At 38.9% G+C, this 11,392-nt stretch overlaps 1 protein-coding gene across 1 annotated transcript; it reads left to right on the top strand.

The window, feature by feature from the left end:
• Positions 1-99: 99 nt before the first annotated feature.
• On the top strand, positions 100-2,762 carry RRAD (Ras-related associated with diabetes; the record flags this gene model as incomplete). The annotated part of the gene is made up of 3 exons (XM_010015256.1): positions 100-173; positions 719-923; positions 1,884-2,762. Coding segments are annotated over 3 exons (557 nt in total), but the record flags the coding sequence as incomplete, so codon positions are not given.
• Positions 2,763-11,392: the final 8,630 nt, after the last annotated feature.

The raw sequence follows: 11,392 nt of genomic DNA, 5'->3' as shown, positions 1-11,392 counted from the left end.
GGTGCCGGGGGTCCCGTAGCTCCCGGGACATCCCCCTGAGGCCACCCCGGCGGGGACGGAGGAGAGTAACTGCTTTTTCTGAACTTATCTTTCCTGTAGGAAATACGTACGACAGGTCGATTATAGTTGATGGAGAAGAGGCGTCTCTCGTGGTGTTCGATATATGGGAGCAGGTAATTACAGATTTGGTATCTCTTCTTTATGGCTTGTCGGTAGTTCACTCTTCACAAAAGCAGAAATAGCACAGCTATGTCTGTCTAGTTCTCCAGTCGGATAACTTAACACTAAAAAAAGATAACGTTAAATAAGTGACATTAAAAATTAGAATTCGTACTGCCTTTGTTCTCCCCTGCAAATAACTTACTGTAGGTACTGTATTGTGGGCAATTTACAAACCTGAAGAGCGTTGGAGTTAATGTTCTGAATAAGCAGCATGTTCCATGAGCAGCTCAAGGAAACTACTGTAAAATTAGAGAGCTGCAATCTGAGCAGTGCAGACCTGACAGGTTTTCTAGAAACAAGAGAATTTTGTTTTGTGATATATCTTAAATATTTTTTCAAAAAAGTCGAGAGGTTGGCTTACTTTCACTGACTCGTCATAATAAAGCTAAGAAAAATACATTCAAGGTGCTTACAATAATTAAAACAGTATTGAATAGACTTTCAATGCAATAAATTTTTTTTTTTTTTTTTTTTTTTTTTGTTTTTTTTTTTTTAGGATGACAGCCAGTGGCTTCAGAACCACTGTATGAAGATGGGAGATGCCTATATTATTGTATATTCAGTGACAGACAAAGTCAGCTTTGAAAAGGCCTCTGAGCTAAGAATCCAGCTAAGAAGAGCAAGGCAAACAGAAGACATTCCTATTATTCTTGTGGGCAATAAAAGCGACCTGGTCAGATCCCGGGAAGTCTCGGTTGATGGTAAGTGACACCATTCACTTACACAGTAGTGGCTAAAGTAGTAGCAAAGGCTGTGGAGGATCATGGCCAGTAGAAATGGTCTGGTTTTGATGAAGAAAAACACATGTTTTGAGGCGTGCTGGAAAAATCAAGCCATCTGGCTCATGCTGGGAGAGACTTAGTACCACAGAAAACAGGGGTGAGTGTGGTGGTCTGGTTTTGCCCTGTTCCCTGTGTTACATGCCTGCACAGGGGACTGACTGTAGTTCATCAGATGATCACTTTTTTCAGGCTGGTGACAGTGCATGGTTAACCTGCCCTAGTTGCAACATCAGTATTTTGCTTAAGCTCACAACTTTGCCACTACTTATGGACATGGAAATTGGCACTGCAGCAATGTTCCAGAGTTACATGCTTACATCTGGAACATTGAGCATCTTGCATTTTGAATGCAGTCCTAGTCAAATCCAGCAGTGTACAACTTCATAACATCTAGTGATATGTTCAATGACTTGACTTTATGGACTTCAGAAGCTTCATTTGTAGCTAGTGTGGAAAACTCGGTTATTACAGCAAGGCAGAGGTTCCTGATGGCTCAGTGACTTCCAGAAGAAATAAAACCCATTTCTTCCTGGACCTCACACTCTTGCTATCAAACAGTAAGTGTGCATCCAAGTGCCAATCCTGTACCAGCTTTAGCTTTTAAACAGCACTGGGATGGTCTGCCTAAAGGACTAGTGTTGCCTTATATTCAGTGTCATTGGTCAAATACCACAACAAACCCAAGAAGAATAAGGGGGCAAACACCACCTGAGTGCAAACTTGCACTTTCCTACTATGTAGTAAAGCTCTTCTGTGGCATTGAGGGCACTTTCATAAAGTGAAATTAAAGTCAAATTTTTTTGGTTTTTTTTTATTCTGCCAGTATATATGAAGAGAAAATGTCCATCTCCACTCATCTCTCTTTCTCTTTCCATTCAGAGGGACGGGCCTGTGCTGTTGTGTTTGACTGCAAATTCATCGAGACCTCAGCTGCTCTTCATCATAATGTCAAGGACCTGTTTGAAGGTATTGTTCGACAAATTAGACTTCGCAAAGACAGTAAGGAAGACAACGCTCGGAGAATGGCCAACACAAAAAGAAGAGAAAGCATAGGCAAAAAGGCAAAGCGATTCCTGGGGAGAATTGTGGCAAAGAACAACAAGAAGATGGCTTTCAAAGCAAAATCAAAGTCTTGCCATGACCTATCTGTGCTTTAGGAGGTTTCAGCAAGGCCAGCTTGTTGCATGTGGGTGATGAACAAGCAATTGACTGTTCAAGAACTGTACAGATGATCCTTATGGTGATAACAAGAATGACTTACAGTTGAGACTCTGTTAATGCCTTAAGGTGTGCAAGCAAGTCTGGAAGTTACAGTACAGTGTCTGCTTCATTGATAAATGGTTTAAGTTCCAATTTGTGCAAGCGAATGAACTAACTTTAAGTGGCTTGACATGCCCACATTTTCACTGTGTATATATGTTATATATCTTCTTGTCCTGTGGATACCAGAGATGTAAAGATAAGAAGGGATGATAAGTATCACCATAGATGTGTCTCGTTTGCAGAGCAAAACTTCAACTTGTACGCAGGCTCGTACACTCTTTTTAGTATAAAGCAAGCAATGATAAATCTTTTTAAACTGAAATTTGGGGATGGTGGAGTAGAACCACAACCACATTAGAATGTGACAAAAATTATATTTAAATACAGAACAGATACCATTTTATGACGTTAATTTGCACTTACATTAACCATTCTTCAATTAATTTGTTACTTGTTTACATGTAAATTTTATAATAAAGTATTATTTCCTGTTATAATAAATTGTGCTTTTTCTCACAGTATGGATAAAAGAGCAGTATTTTTAGACTGACTTTTTTCACCGTACAAAACATTATACACAGATTTATATGTGAAAGTTCTGGAACAAAGTGAATTTGATTTGGAATATGCTGTGTCCTTTTCTTTAATAGATAGTTTAAGAAATAAACCCTGCTTTTATGAATACTCTACTTCAACAGCTCATAGTGGGAAGGGGTGCCTTCAGTCTGGTTCTCAGCTCTGGCAGGAACAGGACTGTATATAATGCCTTGAGTTAGTTAGATGTCTGGTGTCTATACTGATAAACAAGCCTGTAATGTTCTATGTTTTAAGTCTTCTCCTGACTTGAAGGTATTGTATTATAGCCAATAACCAAATGTGGAGACTTGGGTTATATTTTGGGGTTTTACCCTTTTCTGGGAGCAGTATACTTATCTACTCCCAAGTTTGTAGATACTTTCTTGTGGTTTCAAAAAGTTCAAAGCAGGCCAGCAAGGCTGTTTAAAAGATTTGTAGGCTTCAGTTGTGTATGGTGGCCTTCAGTGTTGTTAAAGTTTTCATGTTCATTTTACTGTATTATAATTGATGTGTGTCCATGATTTTCCCTATTTGCTATTCATGAAGTTGAAAAAAGCAATCATGTCTCAGTGAAAAAGTTGGATTTGCTGCATTTGCTTTATAAATGCCTTTTCATAGGATACATTCTTGTTAATACATAAACTCACTTCTCAAAAACCGGACAACATGCTTCTCTGTCTCTTTCTACTGTCTGTGCCTGAGCCCAGTTCTTCAGAGTTCTGTTTGTCCATGATTTTACAGGGGTTGACCTTTCCCATACAGCAGTAACGTTGCATCAGCTGTTACACCTTACATATTGCTTCCCTGAGCTCCAGCACCTCTCCACTGGGGTAGCCCAGTGCTCGGGCAGTTAGTACTGGGAAATCAGGGAACAGAAAATACTGGGGAAAACTGCATCTGGTTTGCATAGGTAATACATTGTAGAATTAGTGTCTCCTGATGTGCTGCTGGTGGACCTAACTGGTTAGAGGCACAGTTTAGCATATATTGCTGCTAATGGGTCACATTCCTTATGAAGAGTGGGGTTCACTGTGTGTCTTGAGTGAAGTCTAAAGTGAATAATTCTGTCCTGCTGCCAAAACTCACATTTACCTGATGATAAATTTGAATTGGATTTGGCTTTTTTTTTGCTAGCCTTGCTTCCTGGCAAACTATTATCACTGGAATGTCTAACCAATGCCAGAGTATGGCACCAGGCGTCTATTTCCATGGAAGCTTTTAACTGCTTTCAACACCAAAGCAATTGCTCTAGTCCTGAAAATTCTACAGCAAGGATGTCCAAATTCATGTGCATAAATTTGGCACATACCTATTCATGCACATGCTAAAGTTACTGACAAAACTGCATGGTGTTCCCTGTACATCTACAAAGCTTCTGTCTTCTGGTTGCTTTCAGAATGACCAGGAAAGGACAGACAACTTAGATTGACTTGTGAGATTTAATTCTGTCCATAACAAATAGAAGGAATCAGATGCTGTCCTGCAAACCCAGAGGTTAAGACATGGCATTTCACAAAGTACAAAATGTTACAAAGATGTGTCACTCCTAATGCTGCACCATAACTGCAGCTGCAAAGCCTCTTCAAGGTCATGGTTAACAGCTGCGCTTTCCACACACCCTGACCCACAAATCAGATGTCTTACTGTGTTTCTGCATTCAAAGGTTAGGTTTGGACAACTCTTAAGCCTAAAATATTTCTGAGATGCTCTAGCACATTGCTAGAGGTTCATTTAAAGTGTGGAAAATAAGTCGTATTTTGAAAGTATGTCATATAAGACACTATGGGACAACAAACTGAATCACTCTATAGAAACTTGGGCTCATCTATAATGTACTCTATCAGTTAATACTGTAAAATAAAATAATTATTGAAATCCTCATTCTACTATTTTTTTCATTCATTTGATTGTACAAGGATTAGTATAATTAAGCCATGGTTCATGAGAAGGGGGAGGGTTTGTTGTTACTGTAGCTCTGACAACCTGCTCCAGACCAAGTTCGTATTCTATGCTATAGAGATATTACCATGAATACTATTTTGCTGAGATTCTGTAGCTCCTGGAAGATTTTCTACCCTGAAAAGAAATAACTTCTTGGATGTCACTTAGTGGAATTTTCAAGCCGACCTTTTGGAAGTACATGTGCATCACCAGCTAGAAGTCAGTAACAGGCACATAACTGATAAATGCCTCCCAAAACCACGCTTTTTCTTCAGAAGGTTATTTGTATCCTCGAGCATTTGAAAGTCATCTATAACGTTTTGTAATCTGAGATGTTTTACTGGTATGTCTTCGTATGAAGACAGACTGAGAAAGTTGGGGCTGTTCAGCCTGGAAAAGAGAAGGCTGCGTGGAGACCTCATAGCAGCCTTCCAGTGTCTGAAGGGGGCCTACAAGGATGTTGGGGAGGGACTCTTCATTAGGGACTGTAGTGGTAGGACAAGGGGTGATGGCTTTAAACTTAAACAGGGGAACTTTAGGTTAGATCTAAGGAGGAAGTTCTTCACAGTGAGGGTGGTGAGGCACTGGAGTAGGTTGCCCAAGGAAGTTGTGAATGCTCCAACCCTGGAGGTGTTCAAGGCCAGGCTGGACAGAGCCTTGGGCAACATAGTTTAGCGTGTGGTGTCCCTGCTCATGGCAGGGGGGTTGGAACTAGATGATCTTAAGGTCCTTTCCAACCCTAAGTATTCTATGATTCTATAATTCTTGTCATTACTGCAGTGGATCTACATCATGTGAGAACTAGTGAGTTGCAGACAGCAGTATTTTCTCTTAATTATTACCAGAGTAGAACAGAGCATAAGGGTAGCAGTGGTGTGAATTTTCTTACTATTTGCCAATGTACATCAGTTTTAATTCGGAGGGACAATTCACACAGTCATTTAATCTTTACTGCCTTCACTGCTGCTGCCAGCCGAAGTTCCTATTACTGCTAATTGTGGTGGTGGATTTTGTGTTGGCACAAATCCATTCGGAGCAGCTAGTTATTAACAACTACAGTGGAAGGACACTGCCTTTTGTATGTGACACATATGTTAAGTAAACAAATCAAAGCCTCCTCTGCTTGCTATTGCTAAACTAGCTCCTGTAAATTCCTCACCGTATGAGAAATGTGAAGAAAATCATTCCTCCATCTGCCAAAACTATAAAGCATAAAGTCATGTCACATAAATATAGATGAAATGTTAACTGCTGGGGGAAGACTTAGCATCACCAAAAATGTAGTTTTACTCAGATGTATGTTCTTAAAATAGGACTAAAAAAAACCAGGGCATGTTCTACATAGTAACATTGCATAACATCACTGTTCCTTATTGAAAAGGAAAGTAGAGTGAGTTGACAGTGATTACGAATCCAGTGTGTGATAAGAGATTGCTAAAACATAATCTAAAAAAGTGTGGGGCAATACTCATGCTGAAATTTCTTTAGTACTCTTCATTTTATTCAGAGACAATATACAGGTTTAACTGCATGTACGTCACAGAGACCTCACTGAGTCTGCAGTCACAGTCACAGGTGGTGTCTGTGCGTTCCAGGATCACCATTTAATTTATAATTTACCACATGATCTCTAACATTATAATGGACAATTTTACTCTCTCTTTGAATAAAGGAATACCTGAACTTCAACACTACTGAAGTTACTGATTTCTAAAAACTGAAATACTAAATTATGTCAACTCTCCATGTGCTCAATGACATGGACGTTCAACAGAGAAATAAAAAGGGGGAAGAGTTTTCAGGGCAGTAGATTTGTTGGCAGAAGAACAGTGTTATTTGTCACATCTAAATTTGGTTGTTGTAATGCATTATGCTTAACAAAGAGCTTTCAGGAGCTCCAGGTAGGAGGAAATACAGCCATGTTAATTAAGCTGGCAGGGTTCAAATCAACACGTCACTTCTGTGCTGTGGGAACCCCAGGCCTGGGTTCCCATACATTTTTAGGTGAAGTGATGGTCTAGAAAAGCTGTAAATAGCACTGGACATGAATAATGTTGAAAATGCTCCACTTCGCTGCCTGTTTCTTGGCTGGCTACAAAGCTTGTTGAACACACTAGAAAGTCAGCAGCTTTCCTTGATTTTGGACTGCTCAATAAGAACAATATTTGCATTTCTAATTGCAGGTATTCAGGTGTCTTACTGCAGGTATTCGAGTCACAGGAGTTTAATGCATCTAACACTGCAATGGTAACTGCAAGAGATCATGCCCTATTCATTACTCTTGCAGATCAAGGATGCAAAAAGCATAAAGCAACAGAAATACATCTTAACTGAACTAGAACATATGGTGAAATTTCAAACTGTGCCAACTTGCATCAGCTCCGCTTTATTACAGGCCTGCCACTGGAATTTATTGAGGAGTGCTTACCAACCTTCTGCAAGGAAAAGAATACTGTAACTGTCTTCGAGTATCAGCCAGGTGCTGAACAACTTTCTCACAGATTTTTCAGCTATGGGTATCTCAGTTGTTGGGCTTCTTTGTCACACGCTTTTCGTGTCAACTTCAACTTTATCTTTCCAACCTCCATTGTTACACATTGTCACCCTTGCAGCAGTGGCTCAGCGGTACGGTGGGAATGGGAAAGCGGCGCTCCTCTGCTGCTGCATGACTTACTGAAAAACATTAGCTGTCAACAGTTGTAACACAAACCTGGTCCCCCAGCTCACTGCTTTACATAATATAGTCTAGATAAAAATGTCAGATTTTGCTGCACGTAAGTCCCTGATTAAGACAGCACAGCATATTAAATTACTCTCTCCTTGAATGTCAGGGGTACTGCTGTATTTACAAGGCAAAAGGGAATGGAAGATTTTTAGCTAATCTGAGCATGGAGAAAAAGGAACAAATGTAAGCAATCTGACAGCAACCTCTCACTTCTACCCTACAGTATTTTTTTCAATGGAAATCATTTCAGCTATGGAGTATTGCTGCATATGCTCTTCTGCCCTCTGACTATTCAGAGTTCTTGGATCTTTGTCCTTCCCACCCAGTCCCATATGGAAAATCTTCTTACAAGTCTAACACACGCTAAAGTTAAATAAGTTGGGTGAAACATACAAGCAATGGGAAAGTTTCCATGATTTTGAAAAACACTAATAAGAACGTTTTATTCAACAAATTTACGTTTCTCTTCAGGGTTTACAACTCACAGTCCACAGCACTGTGGTAGTCCATTAAATTCAACAAGGAAAAACTGGTTAGAGAAACGAAGAAAACACAGAACTCTAGTTTTTATCAGTAGTAAGTATTTTCTGTGGTTATCTTGATACTCTGCAGCAGATTTAAAGTCACTGTCAGTAATAAACTGCAAAGTAAATCAAACAAACTGCAAGATTAGGCTGCTTTCACTCTTTGTTTTTGTCCTTACCAATAACAAGCTTTCACTTGTGCAAGACACTCAATTCACGTGTATGATAAACACACAGTGAATGCATCTATATGCAGCCACTACCTGAAGAACTGTTTTTCTTTCTTTTTCTCCTACTTAGTAATTCAAAATATAACACTAAAAACCTAAGTTATAGCATAGAAGTGAAATAAGCACAAAAATAAAGCAGTAGTCAGCACTGAGTAAGCAAATAATGCCTCCTGCAGATCTGTCTCTTATTCACCATTTGTTTTTTCAAGATACTGGGGAGCTGAAGTATCCATGCATGTCTGCACAACATTTATTCAAAAGCTGAACTATTCAAGTATCAGAGCAGAACGGCCAAGTCCTCAAGAACAAAGATTTAGGATGCAAATATGCAGCAAGGTACCTTCTATCTTCCCAGAGATTTAATTAGCAGTGTCCAACTCCTTTTAGACCAGTTCTAGAAAACAGCACCTTATATTCTAAAGGATATTTAAAACCAAAGAGATGATAAGAGCTTTTTAATGAACAATTTCATACTGAGCCTTCAGAAAGCAACTTTTAAATGAAATTCTTACTTAAATTCTACAGATCCTGACATGGTTATTAATTGGTTCATTTTTAATTACAAGGTGAATAATTAACTAACATGTCTTTATTATTTCACTCCCAAATTAATGCTCTGCCCTTCAAGAGTAAGATGGACTAAGGAGCATTTTCATTTTAACGAGAGAAACTGGGAGTTAGTTGATTTTCTCTCTGCTTTCTGCTGGCTTGACTATCACCCCTTTAAAGACACACTGCTCCCACCTGTCCAAGGTGAATAAGGCCATCTCCAGCCTTTGAAGTGAGACGGCTTTGCCTGCTTTTCTGCTTCTACATTTCTTTTTGAATGACTATGCTTAAATATCTGCTAATGCAGTATTCATTTGAGAAGTATGATGTAGAGCAGATGTCAAGCCCAAAAGAACAAACCGCAGACAAATTTTGACAGGAGTTTGGATGTTGTGAATATTGTAAAGGCAAAGCAGCATTTCAGATGGTAATTTCAGGTCTTTCTTGACTGAACAAAGATGTTTAATATTCTCCTCATTAATAAATGTCAGTATTTTATAGCCCCCCCCCTTTTTTTTTTAAGACAATTTGAAACATTCAGACACTTCAGATGGTTCAGTCTAATGCTGGATGGGGTAAGTTTGCTGGCAAGTATCAAAGATACAATTATGTCTAGAAAATGACATTTGTTTTACATTGAGTTTTCTGGGATTTTTATTTTGGGAATCATAGGAAGAGTAACTCTATGTTGGCACCCACAGAAGTCACATAAAAACTGAGCAAAAAGGAAAGCATTGAAATGAAATCTATATGCGACTTGGTATTTCCATTTGAGGGTATTTATGAAGCAAATCACCTGACTTTGAAGCTGAAATTTCAGGTGGGGGATGGATGGATGGATGGATGGATGGATGGATGGGATGAACAGGCCAGAGAAGACCTGTAGGTCCAGATGCAGTGTGCACTTTTTCATCACCCCCTGCTGCCAACTGTTCCCTTCCCAAACTTTAGATCCAAATGCTGGGGTTCTTAGGCTGAAGCAGGGAAAGGGAGGGCAACCAGAGCAGTCCCAACTTAACTTGTACTAACTTCTTGTCTTGGAGTTGGTTCAACTGCAGCACAGGGATAGCTGACTTCAACAAGGAGCTGTGCCTGAGGAAGATTGAGTGAAGTGTCTAAACTGCTCAAGCAGAGTTTGCTCTTCCATGTTGTGTTTGGTGAGAAATGTCTTGCACCTCAAAGAATCACCTCTGCTCTCCTTCCTTACCCTCCCCCCTTCTCCTCTCCCCTCTCTCTCCCCCACCCCCAAAGGGCTATTTTTAATTCACTGATTGTAGAGCTTGCTTTCTTAACAGAGGATAGAGGTTTAATTAAAACTCCACCTGGTACTAACGTAATCCAGCAAAATCCCATCCATTTCAGGGAATAAATCCTTGCAGAGGTTGGTTAACTAAAGTGATAGTGTAGGCAGCTTCTTTTATTCTTCCTTGAATTTAACTGTATTGCAGGAGAAAAGCTGGAAAACCAGTCAAGTATCTAAAACATTTTATATGACATTGAAAATGGCTTATTAAGGTCACTTGGTGAATAATGGATGAAGAAAACTAGCTGCATTTTAATATCTGTGTTTCAGATATTATCCTTTGTAATTTCCAGAAGGATGAACATTTAAAAACCGGGTGAAATTCTAATACTCCTTATTTCCATCTGTATCTGAATGGCAGACAAGGCACAGCACCTTCATTGCTAAATGTACTCCAGGCTTTATAATTCCTTAGTCAACTGAGTACTATTTATGCAAATAATGTTATTAGAATCACAGGACAAATCCTGCTCTTTTCTGGAGAGTCAGCAGATTTAAGCCCTGGTTTTGGAAACACTAACACACATGTAATGTCAGCAGGGTACTCTAAACACGTAAAATTAAATTAATATTTAAAAGTTTGCTGGTTTGGAATTGTGTTCCTGCTGTACTATGTTGAAAACAAAAATAGAATTTGGCATTCTGAGATGCCATCTCATGAACATGTATGGCATGTTTGCAGGATCAGGATACATTTTGAAAACAAGATAATTGCAGGGCAATTTCTGCGAGACACAATCACAGTGTGGCAAAAATACAAACAAGCACGGGATGGTTCTCCAAAATAAAACCAGAGCTAAACAATTCCTCCACTGATGATTTATTTTACCATAAAAATGAGACAGGTCAGGTACCCACTACTAGAACAAGAACAAGGGATTACATTAATCACTAATAAATTCAGCTGTGCTTTGGAATGTTCTCAGCACTTACAGTTCAACGGTTAAGAAACCATTAAAATAATAATGTCACAGACACAGAAATTTCAACAGAGCAGAATGGAGCTAAGAATTAGTTTTCAAAAGAAACTGATATAATTCTAACACATAATTACAATTCTAAATTGCAAATTTATTAAAGGGATAGCTGAAATTTTAATTAACATTCTACCCATTCTACCTTACGGAGATGAATGATTATGCTAGAATCTCACTTCTATTAGAAATTAAGGCTTTAGCTATAGAGATATAGGGAAAAGTTGAAAACATAAACTAGATGGAACCGAAAGGCTCAAATAAGATATTTCTTAAATTTCATACAATTTCAAATCCTGGCTT

Source organism: Nestor notabilis, unplaced genomic scaffold (genome assembly GCF_000696875.1).
Source record: "Nestor notabilis isolate BGI_N333 unplaced genomic scaffold, ASM69687v1 scaffold16465, whole genome shotgun sequence".
NCBI classification, from domain to species: domain Eukaryota; kingdom Metazoa; phylum Chordata; class Aves; order Psittaciformes; family Psittacidae; genus Nestor; species Nestor notabilis.
The sequence above is the reverse complement of the archived record's forward strand: the minus strand, read 5'-3'. Positions and strand labels throughout refer to the sequence as shown.